The 25,626-nt window shown below is 35.2% G+C and overlaps 5 protein-coding genes across 6 annotated transcripts; 3 read left to right on the top strand and 2 right to left on the bottom strand.

Moving 5' to 3' along the window:
• The first annotated feature begins 728 nt into the window (after positions 1-728).
• LOC140794789 (ethanolamine-phosphate cytidylyltransferase-like) lies at positions 729-5,145 on the top strand. The gene is made up of 10 exons (XM_073146976.1): positions 729-874; positions 1,254-1,654; positions 1,789-2,024; positions 2,298-2,476; positions 2,877-2,948; positions 3,468-3,535; positions 3,720-3,837; positions 4,191-4,250; positions 4,362-4,484; positions 4,644-5,145. Exons 2-10 carry the CDS (start codon positions 1,290-1,292, stop codon positions 4,713-4,715), a joined length of 1,293 nt encoding a protein of 430 aa, XP_073003077.1. The 5' UTR covers positions 729-874; positions 1,254-1,289; the 3' UTR covers positions 4,716-5,145.
• A 211-nt stretch (positions 5,146-5,356) lies between these two features.
• LOC140794791 (uncharacterized) lies at positions 5,357-6,361 on the bottom strand. Of its 2 annotated transcripts, XM_073146978.1 has the most exons (4): positions 6,147-6,361; positions 5,920-6,070; positions 5,599-5,805; positions 5,357-5,496 (listed from the first exon to the last, which is right to left on the bottom strand). In XM_073146978.1, the coding sequence occupies exons 1-4, from the start codon at positions 6,240-6,242 to the stop codon at positions 5,486-5,488; spliced, it is 465 nt and encodes a 154-aa protein (XP_073003079.1). In that variant the 5' UTR covers positions 6,243-6,361; the 3' UTR covers positions 5,357-5,485. The 2 variants fall into 2 exon arrangements, with proteins under 2 accessions (XP_073003079.1, XP_073003078.1); XM_073146977.1 differs by having other exon boundaries at positions 5,920-6,341.
• A 786-nt stretch (positions 6,362-7,147) lies between these two features.
• On the bottom strand, positions 7,148-7,758 carry LOC140795453 (protein SMALL AUXIN UP-REGULATED RNA 51-like). Its single transcript, XM_073148009.1, has one exon. It carries the CDS (start codon positions 7,718-7,720, stop codon positions 7,244-7,246), a length of 477 nt encoding a protein of 158 aa, XP_073004110.1. The 5' UTR covers positions 7,721-7,758; the 3' UTR covers positions 7,148-7,243.
• Positions 7,759-10,181: 2,423 nt separating this feature from the next.
• Positions 10,182-17,459, top strand: LOC140795793 (galacturonokinase). Its single transcript, XM_073148574.1, has 14 exons — positions 10,182-10,323; positions 10,447-10,560; positions 10,748-10,819; positions 11,227-11,270; positions 11,638-11,746; positions 12,727-12,792; positions 12,980-13,059; positions 13,828-13,927; positions 14,446-14,621; positions 15,086-15,126; positions 15,211-15,239; positions 16,326-16,395; positions 16,535-16,624; positions 16,998-17,459. The coding sequence occupies exons 1-14, from the start codon at positions 10,273-10,275 to the stop codon at positions 17,255-17,257; spliced, it is 1,302 nt and encodes a 433-aa protein (XP_073004675.1). The 5' UTR covers positions 10,182-10,272; the 3' UTR covers positions 17,258-17,459.
• A 4,306-nt stretch (positions 17,460-21,765) lies between these two features.
• LOC140795384 (cation transporter HKT1;5-like) lies at positions 21,766-23,912 on the top strand. Its single transcript, XM_073147918.1, has 3 exons — positions 21,766-22,935; positions 23,334-23,549; positions 23,631-23,912. Exons 1-3 carry the CDS (start codon positions 21,800-21,802, stop codon positions 23,833-23,835), a joined length of 1,557 nt encoding a protein of 518 aa, XP_073004019.1. The 5' UTR covers positions 21,766-21,799; the 3' UTR covers positions 23,836-23,912.
• Positions 23,913-25,626: the final 1,714 nt, after the last annotated feature.

Genomic DNA, 25,626 nt, shown 5'->3' with positions numbered 1-25,626 from the left:
ATCCATTGACTCGTTATAGATAATATCAAAATTATTTAACTAGTAATTTTAATAATTATAAAATTACTTGTATATATATGGACAAGTCAATCAAGCTACTAATTGACTTGCTAACAAGGGTGGGAGCTTTGATAGATTCCTACACTTTTGTGTAAATTTTGTTCTCCCATTTAGCGGAGATTTTTGTAATCGCATGGTTAATTTATAAACTTTATTCGTCTTCTTAAAAAGAAAAAAAATCTCTTACCACATCATCTTCTGCGTAGTACTACTGTACAGCTAAGTTTGGTTGGTTGCAGGAAAAGATATCGGTGAATAGTGGATCGACGGAGACGTTATACACGTTTAGATGCTTTGCTATCCCACCCCTTATTCTTATTCACAACCGCGGATAAAAGTAGCAACAAACGAACAAGATACAGGTCATTTATCCGAGAAATAGCCGATAAGTAGGATAGTTATTGGGCACGCTATCCCATATTTACCAGCAACGTGTGAGCGATGTGATTCTAGAATCCCGAACACCAACAAAGGCCCGCTCTCCTCTCGAATTAGAAAGAGACAGCTGAACCGATTCCATACAGCTCGGCCACCCAATCACCGCCGTCCGACACCAAATCAACGGATACGACGTAGTCCACGAGCTGACGTGGACTTCTCGGTTGGTCCACTCACGTGGGACGTGGCCCCCAGGGATCACGTTCTTAATTGTGCCAGAAAGCCAAGAGTGGAGAACGAGGTGGTGGAGGTCATCCCACGCCTCCGTTTGTGAAGCTCCGAAATAAAGAAAGGGGAGAAGGAGGAGGAAAGCAAAGATCTCCGCTTAAACGAAGACCAAGGAGAGATTTTGATCTGAGATCTCGATATAGTACCGGTTCGTCTACAATACCCATGTCTTATTTTGCGTTCTTTTTACCGTTTGATAGTTTTCTAGATTGGATTTGAGGTTGGATGGAGTTCTCGAATGCGGTATTCAGATACGGATATGATACCAAAACGCATACTTTATTGGTTCTACCTGCTTGTTTGTCTAGAAAGATTGGATCTTTTTATTGGAGGATCAGATCTCTTTTCGCCTCGTCTTGTGTCTCGCCGTTCTGAGCAACTGTTGGGCAATTTCTATTTGAGCTCATGGATGCTTTTTTTTTTAAATCATGAACCGGCATAATGTAGCTTTTTGACAACTGGAAACTTTTATGGAAATCTAGAGCGTTTGATTCAGTCATTTGAAATCTTAAATCGGTTTTGTGCAGAAGCAAGTTTTGGGGCTTGGTCCCCGCATATAAAGAATGGGTTCGATGGAGTTTGAAAGCAATCACTGGATCTGGGATGGCGTATACTATCCCCAATTGTTTGGGCTTGGAGGAATCATGATCACTGCTGCCATACTTTTCTTGTCGACAGGCTATTTTGGAGGAATCGGCGCTCCCTTCTTCCCTTACTTTTGGCCACATATGGGGCTCTTTTACAAGAACAGAAGCAGGAAGAGACCGGTGAGAGTATACATGGATGGTTGCTTTGATCTTATGCATTATGGCCATGCAAATGCTTTGCGACAGGCCAAATCATTGGGAGATGAGTTGGTGGTGGGAGTTGTTAGCGATGAGGAGATCGTGGCGAATAAGGGTCCTCCTGTTTTATCCATGGAGGAGAGGTACACCAACAATGTGATCCCCTTAGATTGACTGACTTCCTAATTTAGATAGTAAAGAAGTAACTCGTTTTCTCTCTTACCTTTTAGGGTTTGCTCGTTCTAGTACTCTAAATCAAATGACAATCTTTTGCTAGGTTGATCCTTGTCAGTGGGCTAAAGTGGGTGGATGAAGTCATCACAAATGCTCCTTATGAAATTACTGAAGAATTTATGTATACTCTTTTTAATAAGTATAGGATCGACTATATTATTCATGGAGATGATCCTTGCCTACTACCAGATGGGGCAGATGCTTATGCGTTGGCAAAAAAGGCAGGACGTTATAAGCAAATCAAGCGCACAGAAGGTGTTTCAAGCACTGATATAGTTGGTAGGATGGTATAACCCTCTTATGTTTAAAAATGATAATATTTCTATTATCATTATTGTTTTCTATATGATGCAGTACACTTTTCTTTCTTATAAAAAGCTTCTTCTACTACTTTGCAGTAGATAATAAGTTCCAATTAACTTCAATTGATGTTCAATGAAATAAACTACCATTTCACAACATTTTCTATTTCTACTAATTAATATCTTAATTTTCAGTGTGTCAAAAAGATTTGTTTTCTCATTAAACCTTACTGCAATTCCTTATACATAGGTAGAATACTATCTTCATTGAGGAATCTAAGTGCTGATAAGACCAACAGCAATTCTTCTGACATCAAACAAGGGCTTTCTGATGAGAAGATTCAAGCTGAAACCTGCAATTCTGTTAAAACTCAATTATCTCATTTTCTTCCCACATCTCGCCGGATTGTGCAATTCTCAAACGGAAAGGTAAGATCCTTGAAGTTCTCCTCAGAAAAATACTTTCTTCTGCACTTCTGATTGTTTTGACCAGTATAATTATATGATCATCTGAAGTGAGTTAGAAGTTTTGACATGCATTAAGCTTGCATAAAAGTTGTTTTAATAGTATGTTTTTATACATGTATAAGCTTTCACAACAACCAAAAGTATGGTTTAAGCATTTCTCTGCAAAACAGGGAAAGTGATAATTAAAATTTGAAAGAACTGCTTACATCCGCTTAAGCCCCAAACAGAATTAGTTAAATTATTGATGTTGGGCTAGGTAGACACTACACCAATTTGAGCACCTGATATTTTAATGATCTTGCCATGAACTTTATTGTAATGATCATCTGAATCAATCTACAATGTAATACATTGTGTGCAGGGACCTCTACCAGGTGCTCGTATTGTGTACATAGATGGAGCTTTTGACCTTTTCCATGCTGGCCATGTCGAGGTATACTTCCATGAACTTCGAAATTTGATCATTCATGTTCAAGTAACTAGAAAGACCCTATAGCTGATAAGAAGATAGTGATGATAAATCTTTGAAATTTGATTGATTTCGGATGAGCTCGGTTAATCATAAATAGCTACGTCCTTTTTCTCCTGACATAAGGGGTTTTACTATTCCGTCCTTTACTATATACCTCCTGCAATCTCTTGAGAATGCACAAATTAGTGCTTTGCATTTCTCCACCTTCACACTGGACAGCTAACTGATAGTAGTTGCAGAAGCATTTATGCATGCAAGTATACAACCCATCTACTAACTCTATAATTGCAGAGATCCACCATGTTCCATTCAGAAATTATCATTTAACCATCTCACTTGGACATGTTATTCCATTTGCTTTGCCACTCTACTTATTCCTTTCCAGCACTTAGCCCTTTTTGTTAAATATATTTCTTTTCTTTGTTTTCTTTTCTTACTCCATCTGTTTGACAGAAGCTTGACTCTTATTTTCATGTACAGATACTCAGAAATGCTAGGCAACTTGGTGACTTTCTACTTGTAGGAGTTCACAATGACCAAACTGTGAGGTACTTAGAAAGGATTATCTTTAGACAGCATATATTATCATATATATTTAAAGAAGATAAAATATATTATCCAAAATTTGTCATAATGTTCTCTGACAATAATATTATTGATAGAATTCTGCTTCTACCTGCTTTTTGTGAGAATATGTGTTAATTATATCTTTCGCCCAAATATCTTATGCAGTGAGAGGAGAGGCTGTCATCCTATCATGCACCTCCATGAGCGTAGTCTTAGTGTTCTTGCTTGCCGTTATGTTGATGAAGTCATAATTGGTGCACCTTGGAAAGTTTCAAAAGATATGGTATGCCAAACTGTCATCTTAGCTGCTGCATATTAAATCTCTTACTTTACATCGAAGAACAATCGAAATGTTGCACCTTAACTATCTCATCACCTAGTCTATCCAAAAACCCTAAATCAGCTTCATCTTCTTATATTTGTGAAACTAGCCGACTCATACCGGATAAAACACACCCAAATATTTCCTCTCTATAGGAAAGCATGAGAGAAGATGAGGATAGTTTCTTTCATTATGTCCAGTTCCAGTGTTTTGCATAATCCTTAGATTCCAGTATTTTATTCTTTTCATGGCAAGAGATAGAATATAACCCAGTGTTGCTATTTTTCTTTTCTCATTCGTTACAAAATGCGCAGATCACTACATTCAACATATCATTGGTTGTTCATGGGACAGTGGATGAGAGCACATGTAAAGTAAGTCTTTTTTTCTCAGTCAAAGAAAGGGTTTAGATTTTGATTTTTCTCCAGCAATTGCTTTTTCTTTTCTCTGAACTTCTACTAAAAAAAGAATGACCTATTTATCAGTGTGACACTGACCCTTATGCCACTCCCAAGAGCATGGGAATTTTCCAAACGATCACGAGCCCAAGAGATATCACTTCAATGTCAGTAGCGAGGAGAATCATCGATAATTATGAAGCTTACAAGGTACTGTATCACTCTTGCATATCTGCCACCATATTCTGTACAACAATCACTTCTACATTTGAAATGACTCTGATCTTAAACAATCACTCACATTGCCTCGGTTTCTGCTCAAATTACTTTTTCTTTGTTTTACTTACAACCTAACTTTAATTCAAACAGAGTAGAAACTTGAAAAAGAAAAAAAGTGAAGACAGATATTACACAGAGAAGAAGTTTGTCGTAGGAGATTGATTCTGGAGGAATTCAACTTTCAATGTCCTGACAACTTCTATAGCCATGATTCACACGCTAAAAGGAGATCAGTGATTAAGCATGCACGTTTGTCTGATGAAAGTATACTCATCAAGACGCTTACCCTTTCTCAGAGAAGATAAATCTGTTCCATATAGGAAGTTTAGAGCCTATTTGCAGCGGTTAGTTGAAGGTATTTCATGGTGTGAGGCGACTTTGGAGAAAAAGGCGCCTATTTGTTTTCTATTTTTTCTACAAGTCTTCTTGGTGAATTTTGTTACTAATTGTGAATCTCAATGTCAGTAGATAATTCAAATTTCTCTTCTAATCTTGAGATAATTTATATTTGTACCAATTAATATAGAATGACAATTGTTAAACCCTGAAATCTATGAAGACACTAGCCGATGTATTTTTATTTTGTAACAAATATTAAGCATTTCTACAGTAATTTGATATCTTAGACAGATATTGTCATCAGAAAAAGATAGTTTAAGCATTTCCAATCAGAATTACAATTTTTCTGTTCCATCTTTAATTTGACATGGAATACTACCTGTGTACAAAAGGGTATTAATATTCTCAAACTCAGCAGTCTGATTTTAACAAATGTATTCACAGCATTAATATATCTGAGAACAGGATCATGAAGGGCATATTAAATATACAAGTGAGGGAAGGAGAGATTAGTTTCAAAGCTGGTGATGGAGGAATATGCTTCCAAAACCTGGAATTATACAAGAGTGGCTTCTCACCCAGCAAACTGATCCTTAGAAAAATCCTGTACATCATACAAATAGTGAAATATAAGAGTAAGAGAAATGTTTCAATATTTTGCTCAAAATGACAGGGAAATGAGCGGAAATTTTTTCTTCTTCATCACCTGACCAAATGAGAGCAGGTTCTTGCCATTGGTTTCTCTGCTCTTCAACTTCCATTTCTTCTTCTTTTTCTTCTTCTACCTCCATGACCATCGTCTCATCTAGAGATTGGCTTTCTTCGATCTTTTGGGTACTGTCAAGGCCCTGGTATTGCAACCAGGGGGCTTCATCCATCATCACTTCCTCTGCGACTACGGGATCATAATTTCCTAGCAGCATACATATAAGTTCAAGGATTTGAGTCTTAGAGATTGCAAAGGTCTTAATTGTGTATAAGTTAATACATGAGAAGTAACCATTTAGAGTGCACTGGATGAGCATACTCTTTACATCATGAGGCAATGTCTTGGCCGTCACCGCCTCGACTTCTTGCTGCTGAGAAAGAAAGACAAGCGATGGATCTTCTTCTTCTTCTTCTTCTTCTTCTTCTTCTTCTTCTCCTTCTCCTCCCATCAGCAATGTCAACCCAGCATCCTTGTGAGAGAAACCATCAAAGGAAGCAGAAAAAAAGTTAAATCTATGGAAGAATTGTTGGAGCGATAAGAAGTACCACTCCTTTGATCTTTTTTTGTTGAGAGAGGTGAGAGAGGTCATGCGCCACTTCTAGCTCTTTCCTCTTCGTGTTGACTCCAAGAATCTTTGCCATCTCCAAGAGATCTTACAACTCCAAAAGTTCCAATCCTCTTTTTCAAATTCTGAGAAAGCCCAAGCTCTTTGTGGATGGATGTCAACGGTCAGGAGCTGAAAAAAGTCAAACGGATAGAACGACAAGTCCCTGACGCTAGACTTACGGCCAAGTCTCAAGAGCCTATCTCTTAGAGCCACTCGTCAAAGTTTTGTTCTTAGTTTTTTCCTTCTTCTTGATAAGAAGAATCCGAGAGATGCTCTCCAATTGAATCCGAATCGTCCAATCTTATTGGTCGGAGGGGTGTGATTGGACTGGATCTCATGTTGGATTTGAAAATTAGTTAAATGTCCGTAGGATTTTTTTTTTTTTTTTTTTTTTTTTGCATCACATGGCAACTATATTGACTATGAATATTTAACTGGGTCTCCAACTTATTAGGCTAGTGAATGCTTCATTGTTATAAAGTTTGAATCCTTTTCTATTGACCAAAAGTGACGATATGATTAAGAAGTTGGCAAGGAGGAGATAAAAACTTCCGGATAAACTTAGATATCTCCTTTTAATCTGTTATTAAAAAAGAAAATAGAACTTCTATCTATTTAAGTCAAATTCATTCTTTAAGTTAATATCTCAGTTCAAAAATGAGAACGAATGTTAATTTTAGAATATAAAAAATATAAGTTTTATTATTATTAATACATAACCAAAGAAATGATATTACTATGAAGTTGATTACCTCCATGAATAAATAACACTGTCCATAAATTTTCCTTCTCAAGCACTGATCAGAAACAAGTTCTTAGTATCATTGATCAAAACTTTCCCAAAATATTTGAAGAAATAGAAGGAAAAAAGAGAGAGAGAGAGAAATTCCTCTAGAAATTCATATAACATTAGAAACAAACAAAACCTGCATTGCCGTCTCTCTTGAAAAAGAAGAAACCAAACTGAAAGATCTCAAACAAAGATCAGGGGGGAGATACAAACAAAGATCATCCCTCTCCATCAACTACTACTTCTCATCTGCACATTGGCTTTGGTGGGTGGTGAGACTGAGCAAGCTCAGCCTCAGAGGAACAGTAGCAGAACCCATCCTTCCCCTTCTCCACCACCTTCAGTATGCTCTCAAACACAGAGACCTCACAAGGAATCCTCAAAACGCCTTCTTGTTGAAATCCAAACTCCTCCTCTGCTTCTCTGAGTAGAGCTTGAAAAGCTCTGTGACCCAAGTACTCTGTGGGGATGACAAACCTCTGCATCTCCTCCCCGACGCAGACGGCGAGGTATCCTTTTGGGACATCGCCGGAGAGCGCTGCAGCAGAGGTGTCGGTGAATGAAAGAGTTCTTTTGAGGAACTTCATGCCTTTGCTGCTGCTGCTGCTGCTACTGTTAGTGCTGCTGCTAGTCTTGGGTGTAACAGAGAGCTTCTTCCACTTCTTCAGCATCTGCTGAAGCCTGACTATCTCAGTGATCTTGTTGGGCTTCTTGGAGTCCATGGATCTCTTGCTTGGTTAGGGAGAAAGGGAACTATGAACTTGTGGAGGTGCTTGTGGTTGTGGTGGCTTTAGATGGCAATTTAAACAAGTTGGTATGACTTTTTTAATTTAATCACACTGTTCATAGTTGTTATTATATTATTTTTTGTACTCTTTTTTACTTGGGTTTCTACTTAACTGTTTCAGGAATCTAACTGATCAGTTGTTTCTTAACAATTTTTTGAATCTTTTTTTTTTGAAGATGAAAGAGGCCCCATTTGCAAATGTACCAAGAAGGACAAATCTTCTTCCCCATAAGAGTAAAGTAATTCTATGAAAAAATCCCATATTTTCATACATAATTTGAATTGGGTAGGATCATTATTTAATAAATTAGCCTCCCTTGGATTCTGTGGCTTTTAGGAGAAAGCTAACTTCTGGACTTATTCACATATTGGAGGTTGTACTACAAGTCCTTTGGTCAATTTATTGAAATTTGAACCTATCTCTCATCTTTGAATGCTAACTCTTTATTCACTCTCCTACCATGTGATTCATGAATAATATTTTGTACAAGTATGTTACAAGTTCTGGTATATGATCCAATTACTCTTTAAGATATAGTTTATTGGATTTATCTGCTTAGGAGAACATGGCAGGTAATAGAGCAGCAGATCTGCATGTGAAAGTCTCTTAATTATGAGTCATTTGTACATTTATTATCTTAACTATAATGACTCTAATGCCCACTATGCTATCCTAATCATTTGGTGGTTGAGCAACTTTGACTTAAAAACTTTATTTCCATATAATGTTCAGATCTGAGTATCGGTAGTTTCGTCATCTTGCAAATTTAAATACATCCATCATGGTGCAATACTATAAGTAGAAGCAATATAATTGTTAAAGTTGATCATTTGGTTTGTTGTATCAGTGAACTCAATATATTTGGTTTCTTCTGATAACTTGAAATTAAATCTTAGATCAGAACTGTTTTATTTTTTATAAAAAAAGTTCTGATCACATGTTTGTTTCAGCACACTGTCCTTGTAGATCTGAATATGTTTGCATCTTAATCAGAGGAGCTAAATTTATTAGTGTGCTGAAGTACAATTACTGCAGACATAGATTTAGACCTCCAAGTGATGCATTGAACAAGAAGACATATGGACTTAACAATGAGTTGCAGGTGAGATTTGTGATAGACTATCTTAATCTCTACCAGGAACTAATAATATTAGTACATGCAAGTAGTATATAAGATCATGTGAAGTACTTCTTGTGCTTTTATTTCTGTGAAAATGGTAAGAGTTATTTATATTGATGCAGTATATGCTGATCATTGGATGCTCTTCAAATCACTTCTAACTTTCTGAAACATTGTCATAGCTTTGGACTTTGTGGCTGCTAAACCTGACAGTTATTTTAGTTGATGTCAGTCAAAAGCCTACACTCCCCCCCTGTTTTTATCTTCCCCAAATGCTAGTTTTCGGGATATTATCTTTGTTTTTATTTGGATCCGAGGAAATGCACATGCCTCAGGGAATACCATTTGTATTTTAATCCAAAGTTTTGAGTGTCTCTCAGGGTTCATCTTGACTGCATGTGGTTGGAGTCAAAGATGCAATTATCTGGGCCTCAAAGTACCAATAGTTTGCAATTAAGTTGAGTTAATTCTCCAAGCAACAAAAGAATCAAATGGAACCACTTAGAACCCTCTTCATGTGAGGTATGTACTAAAAACAAAACAAAAAAAATTACCCACTTGACTTGGAAATCTCAAATTGCACGTTTCATGATCATACATATGAGTAGGGTACATTACAACAATCTTTTGCAATATAAATCTCTCTCTTTCTTCGGTCTCTATATCGGGGCTTTGCGATACTTTATTTTCTTCACGGCCAACCCATTAATATCGACGAATTATTATTATTATTATTATTATTATTATTATTATTATTATTATTATTATTATTATTACCATCGGTCGTTGTCTTCATCGTCGTCACGGAGAGTGTCCTAAATTTCTCTTTTCCTTTGGCTTATTGAAGGATAGTTTTCTTATTATTTACTCATTTAGTTAAAAGTTAACAAAGTTTGAGTTTGATTTCATACCAAATCATTCATGTGAGAATTGAGATGATCCCTCCCCCAACCGCAAAAAATAAAAACATGCGCGTGAGTTCTAAGTAACCTTCACCAATAAAATATAACCTATCAGAAGTTGACACGTCGCCCGTCACCGGATGGCAACAACAATCGCATGATCTCGCACCAACCGCTCCTGATTCACTCCACCAGATGTTCCCCTATTATTCATATAATACCAAACAGCGATTTTCCCGCTGTCTCTGTTCCGTGTTTATCCACTTGCAGCCGATCCGTCTCCAATTTTCCGGAAGTTCCTCCTAACCGTCCGATCGGTGCATCCCTTTGTTGTTGGACTCCATCACACGGTTATGTTTCTCTCTCGAAGGTAACTATATAATGAGCTGCCATTTACCTTCGCTTAGTCTCTCTCTCTCCTCGAATTCAGATCGATAGATCACAGAGCGGAAGAGAGCTCATCAATGGTGGCTTCGCGTGACGCGAGGGGTTCCTCGTGGCCTTCGGAGGAGGAGGTAACGGCTTCGATCTTCCCACAAATTGTTTCGGGATTTCTTGGGTTTCCGATTTGGATTCACCGGCAATGGCGGTTCTTTAATCGGTGGTGTTCGGTTTGCTTCGTTTCGAACTGGTCTTAGATTGGTGCGGTGAGGAAGAAGGTGGCCGAGATGAGCGGGCGGGAGGCGAGGGATGTGAGGGTGGTCGCGTGCCCGTACAGAATCTGTCCTCTGGGAGCGCACATTGATCACCAGGTTAGCTTGCGGCTCTCCTCGAGTCGAAGATTTAAGGAGAATTGTTTATTAGTTCTTGCACGGCTCGTGTTGAGGATAATATATATATTTTTTAAAATAAAGGATACAGTATTGTTGATCTTGTTGCTTAAAATAATTCGGAATGTCTAATGTAGTTATCCTCCTCACTTCTGCTACTGCTGTACAGGGTGGAGTTGTTACGGCTATGACTATTAATTATGGAGTGCTGCTGGGGTTTGTTCCTTCTGATGATGCTGAGGTAGGAGGATCTTTATCTCATGCTTATGAGAATTGATTTCACTTGCTTGGCACGACAGGCTGCACTAGTCCGTCAGTAGAAGATTGAAAGTCAAAATTGGAATATGAACTTGAAATAAATTTATAATAGTTTAGATAACTTATTACTGTGAAATAATGAATTAGTGTAAACTGGGCTTCCTATTCATGGTTATGCCAATGCTTTAATGCAATGTCATGTTCGTTTGTTTCAGACCATGTCATTTAACTTATCACTCTCTACGAAATCTGTTTGTTTGCTTGTTGATTGGAAACTTAACATTCTCAAGGATTTGAATAGATTTATACCATGAAAGGCCGATTCTTAACTTCTTATTGTCTCACATTATTGTTTTAATGCCAAGGTTAATGCTAATATCTTTCTTGCAGGTTTTACTGCAGTCTAGACAATTTCAAGGAGTTGTAAGATTTAGGTAAGACACCTTTACAATCTTCTCTTAGTAGGCATTACAACACTATATTATAAGTATGAAAGAAGCAGCCATTTTGCACTCTTAAGGCAAGCAGATACTGCTATCAGATGAGAAAAACTAAAGTATCCATCAAGAGAATCTTTAATAAACATGGGCATCTTTACTTTAACCCCCTCTATCCATGGTGCCATCTTAATGTTTGTCACGATCTCGCTTGTCATCATAGTTGCAATGAAGTTAATGCTTGAAAAGGACTACTTATTCTTATTTACTCTGGTTTTTTAGAATGCCATTAAAACTTATGTGTGAAATTTTGTTTATTTTATATCGAAACATTAAGTAACATTTCAATTATCTTATTATGTAGCACTCGTGATTTGCAATGCCCAGTACAGAATCCTGAAAAGATAAGCTGGGAAAGTTATGCCAGAGGCGCTCTTTATGCATTGCAAAGTGAAGGATATGATCTCAAAAAGGTTAGAGAACTTGTTCTTTTATGACATGTTGCATGTCCCTTTTATCTGTCTTAGGTTATAAGTTGCAATTCACTTCCAGACCCAATATGATAGTTAATGATTGCTAGTATTTTCCCTGAATTTGTTCTTCCCAAACATGTTGTTTGAAATTGTACTTCTTGATTTAATTGATTAAGTGAAAGATTGAACTTCTCCTTTGTACCCCCTTGTTGTGCATCGTTAATACCTTTCTGAGTTCCTTAGTTGCAGTTCACCATACTTAAATGATAGATATATGATGTTTGTAGACCTTATCTTGGATATAATTGATTACATGAAGGATTGAACTTGTAAATATGCTTTTGGCCATGGCGATAGCATGAACCTAAGGAGACCACTGATAACAAGAGTGCAGATTTATCACGGGAACAGAGCATAACAAATCTTTAGGTGTAATATATTAATTGGTTCCTTTGCCCTGATTAATTTCTGCTAGGCTATATGCACAAATATCAGTATATGTATATGTATATGTATATGTATATATATATATATACTGTATATGTATATGTATATATATATATATATATATATATATATATATATATATATATATGCTATCTATGCTTTCCAGTTTTTAACTCTCAGAGACATCTCGATGCTGTATTTACATCTGCATTTTATGGTGTATATTTGAATTAAGTCATTAACATGGTGCTTTTTTGAAGAACTGCATGAAGAGATATGTAATTGAGTGATGTAACAATTACAACTACATTGTGTACGACAACATAGCTGTGCCTTTTGGGTAAAGTATTGGTTTTTTCTTTTCAATTTCTAAGAAGTAAGAAGGTAAACTATATTTAGTTTGTTTCTAGCCCTAATAAAGTAATGCAGTAAGTTGGCTTAATGTTTCACCTTGTAACTTTGGTTTATTTCCAGGAGACAGTTTCATAATATGAGAAGTCTAACCATTTTCTCTTGGATTACAAATCCTGTAGGGTATTGTTGGCTTCATTTGCGGGGTGGAGGGGCTTGACAGTTCCGGGCTTAGCTCATCAGCAGCTGTAAGCTTAACATGTTATAAATGTTTAAGACCAATGAATCTCTGTGTTCTTCTTTGCATGCGATTGAAGTTCCCATTATGTTTTATTGTTTACATTATAAGATTCATTTGCTATTTCTACGTAGTCATACTTGACTATATTTATCACTTGTGTACTTTCTGAGTTCTAATAGCTGTTTCATTAATAGGTTGGCATTGCTTATCTGTTGGCTTTGGAAAATGCAAACAATATTTCAAAAACTCCCTTGGATAATATCAATTTGGATAGGTAAGTTCATCAAAATTGTCGCATGTGTATGTGGTTCTGCTAGTACCAAGAGGAAGTGTAGTACCAAAGTATCTACTAGATTCTCTTGCCTTCGATATATTTATCTGGTCAGCTGAAGTAATTTCATAATTTCTATATATACATATTAATTTCTCTTTTTCCCTCGGTAGTTGACTGAAGATTTGTTTTCCTAATAAATATTTGGGATAATTCAACTTAGATCACCCAAACTATCACCATTTTTCATATATCCCTCCATGGGCTTTTTAATTTTTTTATTTTCTTTTATTTACATAGATCATTTGAACCAAGACAAAAAGTAACTATATGGATTTTTTAAACTAAGAATTTTCTTAGTTCAGAAGATATATACAAAAAAAATGATAGTTCAAGGGGGTTTAAGAGGAATTTATTCTAAATATTTTGAATTTTTGTAATGTCAACTAGAAACTTAAATAATCTTTAGTGAGCAACTAATAGTTTCTCATGTTTCGGTACAATCATGTGGAATGACTCAGTTGACAGTGTCTTGTTATCGGCATCTCTATATAGTATCTCTTTGGCAGTAGCGGTGGAAGTATTATGTAGTTGAATCCTCTATTACAACTTTTAATAAATTTGTAAATCTAAGTGGAAAAGAGTAAAAGTTTGATATAGAGACAGGATTTACTGTTGAATCAGTAAATTACTGGTTAATAACACCCTCGAACACTGTCATTGTCAAGTCGATGGCATTCTATGGTCTTACCAATCTTTCTGTTATTTCAGGCTAATTGAGAACAAGTATTTGGGTCTCGAAAATGGTATTCTAGATCCATCAGCCATTTTGCTCTCACAATATGGTTATCTTACCTTCATGGACTGCAAGGTAATAGTTCCACTGTTGTTCTGCAAACATGTACATTATAATCGTTCATTTCTTTACTTGTTCATAAGCTTTAGTGTTTTCCCATTTTAGTTATGTTGTCTTCTAAAATGTGGCTCCATTTGGTAGCATAACCAGTTGAAATTTGAAATACTATATATTGGTGCTTGTAGTAACCACCAAAGTACATGCTAACCCATGCCGGTGGACACTGATGACTATGATGATGAATGAAATTTTTTTCTTTTAATCTCATTCACATTGCAGATGTTATTCATTATTTGTGGGAAGCTAAACAGTAAACAGTAAACACTTAGTCAGTTCATCAGTTTGGTCTCTATCCTTTCAAGCTCTTCACAAAAGTCAAATTTCTCTACATATACTGGTTTTGCATGTTCAATGAATTGAACCTGTTAAATTTTTTATTTTTATTAAAGATTCTACAATATTATATGCCGGAATACTTTCTACAATATTATATGCCAGAATACTTTCTCGTGACAATTGTCTTGGCTGAACAGACTCTAACTCCCTCCTACATCTATTTCTCGGAGTTGAAGAAAGGGCAACAAACTACAGGACAAGTAACATTCAAAATTCTACTCGCCTTTTCAGGACTTCAGCATAACCTACCAAAGAAGCGTGGGTATAACACCCGAGTTTCTGAGTGTAAAGAGGCTGCTCGTGCCCTTTTATCGTAAGTCTATATACTTAAATGAAAAAAGATTTACATTATTCACATTTCACAATGTATATGATGGTGCATGTATGTTTATTAATTAGTATTAGAGTTATATTTGTCTATAAGTAATAACATGATATATCATATTGCAAGTTGGTTCTTCTGCTACTAATTCTGTTTATTGGCTAACTTTTGTCTTTATCGGCATTGTCATTGTTCTAATTGGTATTCTGATGTATGAGCAATTTACTGGTATATGCTGCTCCAGGAAATGTTTTAGTTGAAGAATTAAAGAACTTAATTTAGAGGACAAGAATCATGTCCTTTTAATTGGTCATTCTAAATCTGTAGTAGTCAACATCACGTTTTATCATTCTTAAGGAACACTATTCTCTCTCTTTCAAATATAGGGAACACTTTTTATCTTACGATTTTCCTAATTATCATGTCCTTCTCTTTGGTTATTCCTTTTTGAACAGTGCTTCAGGTCATGGAGATCTGGAGCCTCTACTTTGTAATGGTATGTATGAGATGTTGGTATATATGATAATTAAACTGTGTTTTTGTTGCGAGCTTGACCACCTTGTTTTATTTGTTGTAACAGTTGATCCAAGTTCATTTGAGGCTCACAAGGTATCATGATGATCTTCTTTGATTTTTTTTAATGTAGTGTAAGTTGGCCAGATTCTTCCTGCTAGTTATGGAAGTCACAGAAGTAATGCATCTTCTACCAATACGTCTTTTTTTTTTCAGAATATTCATGCCTTCACAATTAGGTGCACACAGATACACCTTATCAAAATAGTGTACAATTAGTACAATTTGTTGAGCTCACTAATTCTGCAGCCCAATGCTTGTAATCTCACAATTCACACAAACATCTGGTAATGTAAACACCACATAGCTTAAGTACCGGAGCCCTTAATTTGCAAAAGGATGTGAGCTATTTATTTGTGCTAACTTGAACATGAATTCATTATTCCAAAGAGAACAAAAACTGCATTAGACTGCAATATATGGTCAATCATCATTTTAATTGCTGTAATACTGCTGTTCTACACTAAATGTTCTGATGAAAGAGCTGGGTCAACGTGCCTATCAAATACTAAATTAAAATGAATAACTTTTTTTTTTATATTTTAAAATACACTTCTTATTCTAGAATAATAACTAAATATTGTAATAACTCTATTCTAGAATATAAATACTATTTTTTAAAATTACATCTTATATCACATATAAACTCAATTACTGATTTACCCTTGATATCTATCTCATCAATTTATTTTATATTAAATTAAAGAGTATTTATTGTAATTTTATAAAAGATAAAACATCTCTTTTTCATCTTTTCTTTCACTTTATATCATATCAAAGGTAAATTATTACACCATTATTTCAGCATACAAGTGAATATAAGAACAATTATTCTTATAATAAAGATGACATTTTTAAAAAAATATATATATTATGGAATCCGAAAGTAAATGAGGCCTTAAAGAAATTCTAAAGAAGTTCCCATTGATTTGAAATAGAACGGTTATCAGAGAAAAGGTTATAACATATTTCATGGTGATTGCATAAGGAAATGTAGGCCAAATAACCAAATGACTTCCTTATCTTTAATGAATTGGAATTTGAGAGGATATTATATTCTTCTTAATTTCTTATGTAATTCTTGAATCTCCCCCTTCATTTTTTACTTTAAACTTCTTGCAGGGTAAATTGGAAGGGAACCTGGCTAAAAGAGCTGAGCATTACTTCTCTGAAACTAAGCGTGTTGCAAAAGGTTGCTTGTCCCTGTCTGTTTGATGCTCGTGATTTGGTGTTGTTTTATCTCTAATTTAGCTTTTCATATTTATCTTTATCTTTTTAAGCATGTACCTCTTTCATTCTAGCAGTGCTAATCATGCGGCTGTCATTTTCAGGACGTGATGCATGGGGTAATGGAAATCTTGTACATCTTGGACAGCTAATATCAGCTTCTGGTCGCAGTTCTATTGACAAATATGAATGCGGTACTTCTAGGCTGAACTATTAAACTACATTGCTTTAATGGCATTTTTTTTTCTATTAATCAGTCTTGCAGATTTGAGGAAGGATATTTCAAATTTATTATGAGAATGAAGTTGCAATATATAAAAATGGAGACAGACTAGTTGGTTTATATTTAAAATAAATGATAATGTCATGAGAAATATCAGAGAATTGATCTCATATAACTTGGTTTCAGTTAAATCGAGCCTATGTTTTGATAATATCTGCAATTCATTCTCATCATATTTGAAGTTAGAAATTTTCTCTAGTTTTTCTAATGTCTATGTTAATCGAAGGCTAATTTTTTCCTAAATATTTTGCTTTCCCTCTCTCTCTCTGGCACGCAATGTATAGGGAGTAAGGAGATGATACAGCTCTACGAAATCCTTCTAAAGGCTCCCGGTGTTTTTGGTGCTCGATTCAGCGGCGCCGGATTCAGGGGGTGCTGTCTCGCAATCGTCGACGATAGTCTTGCTGAGGAAGCTGCAGCATTTGTCAGGGAGGAGTATGAGAAAGTTCAGCCCCACTTGGTGTCCCAGATCCCACCAGACAAGCGTGTGTTGATCTGTGAACCAGGCGATTCTGCTCGTGTTATAATGCCAACTTATACTTGAAGTGCTTCCCTTTCTGGCTATCGGTTGCTGCTGATGAAGAAAGCAAAAGAAGAAGCCTCCTTAGTCCTCGGTTCTATTTTTATTACAATTCGTATTAATCTATTTATCTCCTGTAGAGATAGTTTCATTCATTTGTCATCACCATCTTCAGATCCTTATCTTCTATTCTCTCATTAAAATCCTTATGCCTGCTCATCCTCTTCATCATCTAATATACATCACACCAACACAATCTTCATCTTCCAAAATCTTAATTAAGATTTCAAAAAATGCAAGATATTCTCGGTGGAAAAGTGAGTGGCCAATTGCTAGGCAGATACTGTGATCATGCGCGCGCACACACTCCCTCCCTCCCTCCCTTATTGCTCGATGTAGACCTTCCCTAAATATTCTCTACTCGCGTGTCAATGCCTGCTTGGCTGGGCCATTCTATATTTAGTGATCTTTTTCTTGATGTGGAGTTGAGCAATAGCTCACAATAGATGGACATTTAAAAAGAATGCCTCGTTAACTCCCGCGTTGACACGTCATCGAGCAGTTGGACAGGTTGGTAAAGACAAATGATATACTAATCTAAACATATTAAGTACACCATTAACAGTTCCTAATATATATATATATATATATTTTTTATACATGGCTGTGTTGATATTGGAGGCCTCCATCAATTAATCCATGCACGCTTCTAATCTCAAATCGAATCACTAGGCTTGGGAGGTAGATCAAGTACAAAGTGCTTCACCCACTTATGAAGCACCCAAAAGTTTTAATCCCAGGAAGTTAGCTTCCCATTTATACATTCTGGTAGGTTCTAGTAAATAGTCAGTTGCCCAATATTTATCTTCTCACTTATCTCTCCTACTTATAATTTCCTTAAAGCTTAAGACCAAAGAGATATGTCAATTTAATGCGGCTTATCTTCATCTTTCCTTTTTTTTTTATTATATATTTCTCTTATGGGAGAGTTTTTGATAGCTTAAAAGTGAATAAAAAAAGTAATCGCTTTCAGAAACTATTCTACTTTTAATGTTTCACTGTATAAAATAAATTAAAGAAGTGACTTCATTACCTACCAAAAAATAACTCCATTTCTTCATTTAAACTTTTTTTAAAAGAGATTTTTATTTTTATTTTATTTTTACAATTTTTTTCCCGTTAAATCACAGAAAAACATGGATAAATAGGGTGTGAAATGAATCCTTTCCACAAGCACCACTAATGAATTGTGAGGAATGTTTTATGGAAAGGCAACATTTTTATTATCTATTGAATTGAACTCCTCCAATTAACTCAGGAGCAATTTGACTAGAATGCATCTGAAGTTTTGAAGGCATCTCTTTTTATCCTCCATTCCTTTTTTGAGTACCAACGAGAAGAATATGGTGCCTTATCATCCTGATATCTTTAATTAGCTTCAGCATTCCAATCAATTTAACATGATTCTAATAAGGTACTCTTCTTAATCAAAGGAGGAAGGTCAGCCATTCGTTTACATTAAAAAAGAAGAAGTTCCAGAGTAATTCCAGAGGACAAAATCTACGCAAAAGAAAAAGAAAAGGCACAAATCACTAGAGTGGAATATGGGAATAAACTGGAAAGATAAAGATAAGCAAACACTAGCTAAGCAAACTTATGCTTATGCTTTAGCAAATATTAATGGCAAGTCTTGTATTCTTTTCTTCCAAGTGATCGATGAAGTACATAACTATCAGAATAAGTATATTGCAATACATCCAAATCTCTTCTGATAGATATAGCCTATAAATCTTATTATTTTTTTAAAAAAAGAAGGAAACTAGCCTACCACAGGATATAGAAATATACCAATGCAGAATAATAAAAAATAAGTCAAGCAATCGCAGGTACAAGACATTTTATGCAGAAAAATTTCTAAAGTTAGAGTAACTCTTGATGTTGTAGTAGTTACAAGATGCTTATAACTATCTTGCTCTGACTCCTCCTTAATGTACTATTCTTCATATCAATTTTCAACCTCAGTTGATCTTTGAGGTTGATAATACTATCTCTTTGACTCTTTAAACGGATCCACAAGATGAGGAGTAGAGAGGATGTATAGATTTCTAAACACTTTTACAAACTCATTGTATTTTGATCAAATTACCAATTATATAAAACTTCCATGCATAAGTGTGGTAATTTTTAAATTTAAGAATAGGTAGAAGAAGTTTTACTATTGGCTTATGCTCTTAAAATTAACTTGTACTAAGTTAATGACCATTTTGCTATTACACAGTCCTAATTTACTGTTGGAAAAATCTTAACTTGGAACCATCTTAATTAGTGGGAAGTGGGTCTTAGAATAAAAGATCAAAACTACTGTTCTTATAGAGGCGTTCTTTATTGTCCTAAGCTTATAGAGCAGTCGATGACTAATTCTCTATCAGCTTAAACTCTTAGAGAAGAAGACAAAATTAACAGTGCAGATAGGAGGGAAACCTTATCTCAATGGTCCCTAGTCTAGGTATAATTAAGAGTTCCCCTTGTAGGGTTAGGGAGAAAGCATTAAAGCTTAGGAAAAGGCTATAAATTAACATGTTCCAAGTGCTGCACTATTTGAGAAAAATAAAATAAAATAAAATAACAGTACCATGGCCATGATGTTGGATTTTGCTCTTTATTCACAATTCCAACAGTATCTCCTCTAAAGGAGGAGCATATGCTAGCATGCACCATGATCTGTTGCCACTTCTATCTATATCATTATTTTAATTTCCTTTATGATAAGCGACTAATTTTAGCTATTTTGAGGACTAATAGTAACTTTAATTTGAAAGTGACGAGCACTCCTAATAGGATATAAATTTGTGATAAATGGAACAAATTAAACCTTGTGTTAGTTGACTTAGCACTACAAGTTCACCACCTTTCAAATCGGTGAAACGAATTCATGCATATTGTTCATTTGCTTTCACCTGATTTTAAAATATTATCCTATGAAAAACCAATATTTGTTTCAAGCAACTCAATGTTTATGAACTTAGTCAAATTTCATTTGTAGAATCCTATTAGCTACTACTTAAAAATAGGAGTTCGTTGGGTCAAATCCAGTATCTCATATTCGTAGTTAGTTACTACGTGAGATTGTTATATGAGCATTAATGTGTGTACGTAGATATATGTTATTATATTTTATTTTTTTAGGATTGTCGGCCTAGTTATTAATTATATATTGAAAAAGGCTAGCATTAGCATTACAAATGAGTAAGACTACAAAATAAAGTTTTATATAACATTTAGAGAGCCATGCAGTAAATCTCGGATTCCCACCAAAAATAAAAATAAAAATAAAATAGAAAACTAAAACTAAGAGTCCTCCTAATCTACTCTAGAACCACGTTTAAGGAGAAAGATGTTTGCATTGAATCCCAAAACAATAAAAAGAAAAGAAGGTTTCAGTATATATCGACATTATGTACTACAGAAGAGAAAGTGGGATCTCTTTTAGAATTTTGTACTAAAAATGAGGCATCCATGTTCATAGGTGAAGAAAAAGAAGTGGTGGTCAATTCACTTCTTTCTTGCACTATGATGTATGGGAAGGTGGGAAGCCCAAATGAGTATTTTAAGTTCATGGAGTATATAGTATATCTCTTGCTATCAAGAGTCAACAACTTGGGAGTTTTTAAAGTGAATCAAAATTTCAACCTGTGAAAAGAAAATTCGATTCAACCTGTGAAAGGCACTGCTCCGATGTTAGGCCCAATTATATACTGATCATCTAATTGGCATTCAAGGAATTAGTTTATTGCAATTTGCTTCCTTTTTAAGCTTCTTTTAGTTAAGGACTTGAGTGCAGGCATTGAATTGGACTTTGCTAATGTTTAATTTCTAGTGCCATTTGCTTTGCTTCCAAATTGGAACCTAAAAAGCTGTAGTTCTTCTAGTGGAAAGCAATTAACCAGCATTTGAATGAATTGTCCCTACGCTCCCACTTTTGTTTTATATTTAGAAATAAAATTAATTGCAAGATCATTCTTCCCATATATCTTTGTTCAAGATCATTCTTCCCATATAAAAAAAATTCTGACTTTTATTTTAAAGGATGACAATAACATGTAAGATCTCTCTCTCTCTCTCTCTCTCTCTCTCTCTCTCTCTCTCTCTCTATAATCAGCTAAGAGGTACCCTATTTCTATGTTAGTCATTATTTTCTCCAAGATTCAATCTTTATACAATTACCACTCATGAACAAGTACCATTATTATGTCTAATATTATGCATCTTTACTTTGAATGGAGCTTCTTGGTATTGTTGTTATAGAGGTTGCCCATCTATTTGACATGAATTCATAACCCTATTATTTTAGTCACCTGACAATGACATGATACTATATGTGATAGCCAATCCTCCTGATCTCCCACTTCTTCTTCTTCTGGCCTCTTTCTCTCAATTAATTTGCTACCAGAATAGAATATATAGCTCCATGCATATGTAACACTTTGAATCCCCTATATATATACCCCCTCCCATTCTCTTGTAGCAAGCACCATCAAGCCTTTCATCTTCTATACAACTTTGATCATGCGAAAAATGGAAGTGATAAAAAAATTCCACCTCCCTTATAGTTCATTAACCATAAACTCTATCTATCACTTTTTACTCTTTCACTCAAACCCCTTCTGGATTCAATTCTTTTACTTCACCTCCATTTCCGCCTTCGGTTTCCTTGTTCTAAAACTACTACCGACCAGAAGTGAGTCCGAACGCCCCCCAGATTTGGACCTCTTTTTCATGTCGTCGTCAGCCAACATGGTTGCAAGCATGAACACTATAGAGATGGAGGTGTTCTCCAACTCTCAACTTGTAGTACTAACCATTTTGATGCTCCTAGGAGGGGAGGTATTCATCTCCATGCTTGGCCTACACTTGATGAGGATAAGATCCAAGAAGGAATTAGTATCATCACACAGTAGTAGTAGTAGTAGTAGTAATAGTAGTAGTGTAGCCCTAGAACTCACTTCTAAGGACCTAATTATAACTAGTGATCATCATGTCACAGACCAACTAGAGGTAGGGAAATCAGACTGGAAGTACAGTTGTGTGAGGCAGTTGAGCTATGTCGTGTTAGGCTATCTCTTACTAGTCCATATGGTTGGCTACACTCTCATCTCACTATACCTAACTTTAATCCCAAGTGCGAGACAAGTCCTCGAGAGCAAAGGAATTCAAGCAAACACCTTCGCCTTCTTCGCCACCGTCTCCTCCTTCTCAAACTGCGGCTTCCTGCCGACCAACGAGAGCATGATCGTGTTCAAGAACTGCTCCGGCCTTCTTCTGATCGTCGTATCCCAGGTCCTCGCCGGGAACACCATGTTTCCGACGTTCTTGCGGTCGGTGATCTGGGTCCTGGGGCGGGTCACGAAGAAGGTAGAGTACGACGGCATACTTTCGGATCACGGAGAGAATATTGGTTATAAGCATTTGCTCCCTGGGTTGCATTCGCTGCTCTTGGCTCTCACTGTGGTTGGATTTGTAGTAGCTCAGTTCGTACTGTTCCTGTGCATGGAGTGGAATTCTGTGGGGTTAGATGATATGAGCCCTTACCGGAAGCTCGTCGGTGCGTTCTTCATGTCGGTGAACACGCGCCACGCCGGAGAATCCATCGTCGACATCTCCACTCTTTCTAAGGCAACCTTGGTGTTGTATGTGGTGATGATGTAAGTAGTTTAATATTCTTCTTCTTCTTCTTCTTCTTCTTTGACTTACTTATAATTAATTCTACGTACCCACCCCTGAATACCTTAAATATTCTCTAATAAATTTGTGTATATACAAGAGGGGACACTATCTATATAATGCATATTTTATAGAATACAACCAAAATATAGGGGGTATAAATTATACATACTAAATGATAGATATGGCCGGTTAGAGTCCTGGGTTTAATATAAAAAGTGGACACCATTAATTTCCAAATGATTGCGATGGTGATGTTAGTGAGATTTATTTTAACCTTAGCTTTCTATTGAAGCCCAACCCATGCATGCATATATATATATATATACATTGACACAAATCTTAACAATTTTTTTTTTATTTTAAAATTTGGTTTCAGGTATCTACCATCATACACCTCTTTCCTGCCGTTTGATGAGGATCATGCGACTCAGAGAGACGGAAAACAGAGGAGGGGAATCTTGCAAGACCTATTTCTTTCACAGCTCTCCTATTTAGTCATCTTCGTCATCATCATCTGCATCACAGAGAGAGATCAGCTCTCAGAAGATCCCCTAAACTTCAATGTGCTGAATATAGTCATCGAAGTTATTAGGTGCGTCAACGTTCTCTAAAAGCTTAAGCTAATAAAATATGATCATAATACTAATTATTTCCATGAATGAATTTCTTCCAGTGCATACGGGGGCGTCGGATTCTCGACCGGCTACAGCTGCGAGCGACGGCTGACGGTGACGGGGGATAAACATTGTAAAGATTTATGGGTTGGATTAGTAGGGAAATGGAGTAGAAAGGGGAAGCTCACTCTCATTGCAGTCATGCTCTTTGGGAGGCTCAAGAAGTTTAACATGGGAGGTGGCAAAGCATGGAAAGTAACCTAATTACCTAAATTAGCTGCTAACTAGCATGTAAATTAAGCCTGTGTCAATTCTATATATCTATGGAGATATTTGAGGAAGTCCACTAGTAAATGCTACTGATCTCTAGAATATAAATATATCGTAAGCAACTTATATAATCATAACTTTAAGCACTATATTTTATTAAAATAATAAGAAATTATTGGCTGACCAATGAGGTTATATTTAAACTAAAAATATGATTATTTTTTTATATCAAATTTAAGTTGAATTTAAATATACTCATTAGAAATAAAGTTGTCGAGAATTAGATAAACTTTCCAATGTATATAAAATAATACCGATCAATTTTCAGGTGACAAAATTATTAAATAGATATATACTTTTATCGTTTGAAATTTTGAGACATAAATACAACGGTAGAAAAATAAAGTGAATTTAAACCTAAGTAACCAGGTAAAGGTAAAATATAAATTTTTTTTATATAGATAGATAAAAATAACTGGCCCATAATTACAACATGGTCATTTTCAATTAAAGTATTGATGCAAGTTTGTAAATTATTCAACATAGTTGTTGGGCAATAAATTAGATGTAGATGGCGATAGAATGTGATATAAGAACCAAACCACGTTACAAGAATATGCTAATGCAAAAATATTCATGGCCAACATCATCTATAGGAATCTTTTTACCATTTTAGAAAATAAAAATATATATAATATTTTGCTAAACCATGCATACATATATCTACCTATATAATTAAGAAGATGGGAAAATTAAGTACGGTAGTAGAATTTTACTCAAATTCTAATCCTATTTAACTAATTCTAGAAGCTTTATCTCAATTATTGTAGCCTCGGATCATAATAATGCAATGCATAGTGAAAGTTATCTTATTATTATTATCATCATCCATGATCTTCTTTTCAAATGATTATATGTTCATAGTATTATTGGTACTTTGCATCAGTAGATTATCACATCATTGGAAGCTCTTCTCGCCAATTATATTGCACATTGACTTCACTTCAATAATTTAGGGAATTTTTTAGATAACACCTTGTAGTTTAGTGATTTCGTGATTACCTCTCCTTTGAGCTATTTGCATTCTGACCCCCTTTAAAATATTTTCTAACATAATCCGACACTCATTAAAGAAATTTACTAAAATGCCCTTTGATATGTTAGATAAGAATATTTTAGAAGTCAAATGAAAGAAGAAAAAGAAAAGAAAAGAAAATAAGAGTATTTTAAATAGTTCAAAACTCAAATAAAGAGTTATTTGAAAACTTCCCAATAATTAATTAGGGATATTTTATGTATCTTAAAGTGCTAATGATGATAATTAAAAGCAAAACATAGGATAATTTAAATAAATTTTCTTTTTCTTGGAATTAAATACAATATTATAAGTATTTAGATGGTAGTCAATATCAGAATATACCTTGAAGCAAACTTGATAACAATAATTCATGGGCCTGCCTTTCAAATTGATCAAATGATTCGTCAAAGGCATCCTTAATTATTGTGTATATATTAGAATCTAGTAAGTATCAAAATTCCACACAACAAGAACATTGGAATATATATAAATATATATATATACTTATGATGATGAACTTGTATTGTTATATGAATGCATGCCTTGAATATAGAATATGATAAGAGAGTCAAATAGTACCAACTCTTGTTCTCATTAGCCAAGTTATATAACTAATTGTTATATTAATAGTGGGAAGAATTATTGCTTAATAGTAACCCTATGAATTATTGCATTTTTTTCATATAAATCAGGTAATTTATTATTTT

This window comes from Typha latifolia, chromosome 9, assembly GCF_019914945.1.
Source record: "Typha latifolia isolate L0001 chromosome 9, TyphaL0001v2, whole genome shotgun sequence".
NCBI classification, from domain to species: Eukaryota; Viridiplantae; Streptophyta; class Magnoliopsida; order Poales; family Typhaceae; genus Typha; species Typha latifolia.
This window is presented reverse-complemented; position numbering and strand designations above follow the sequence as displayed.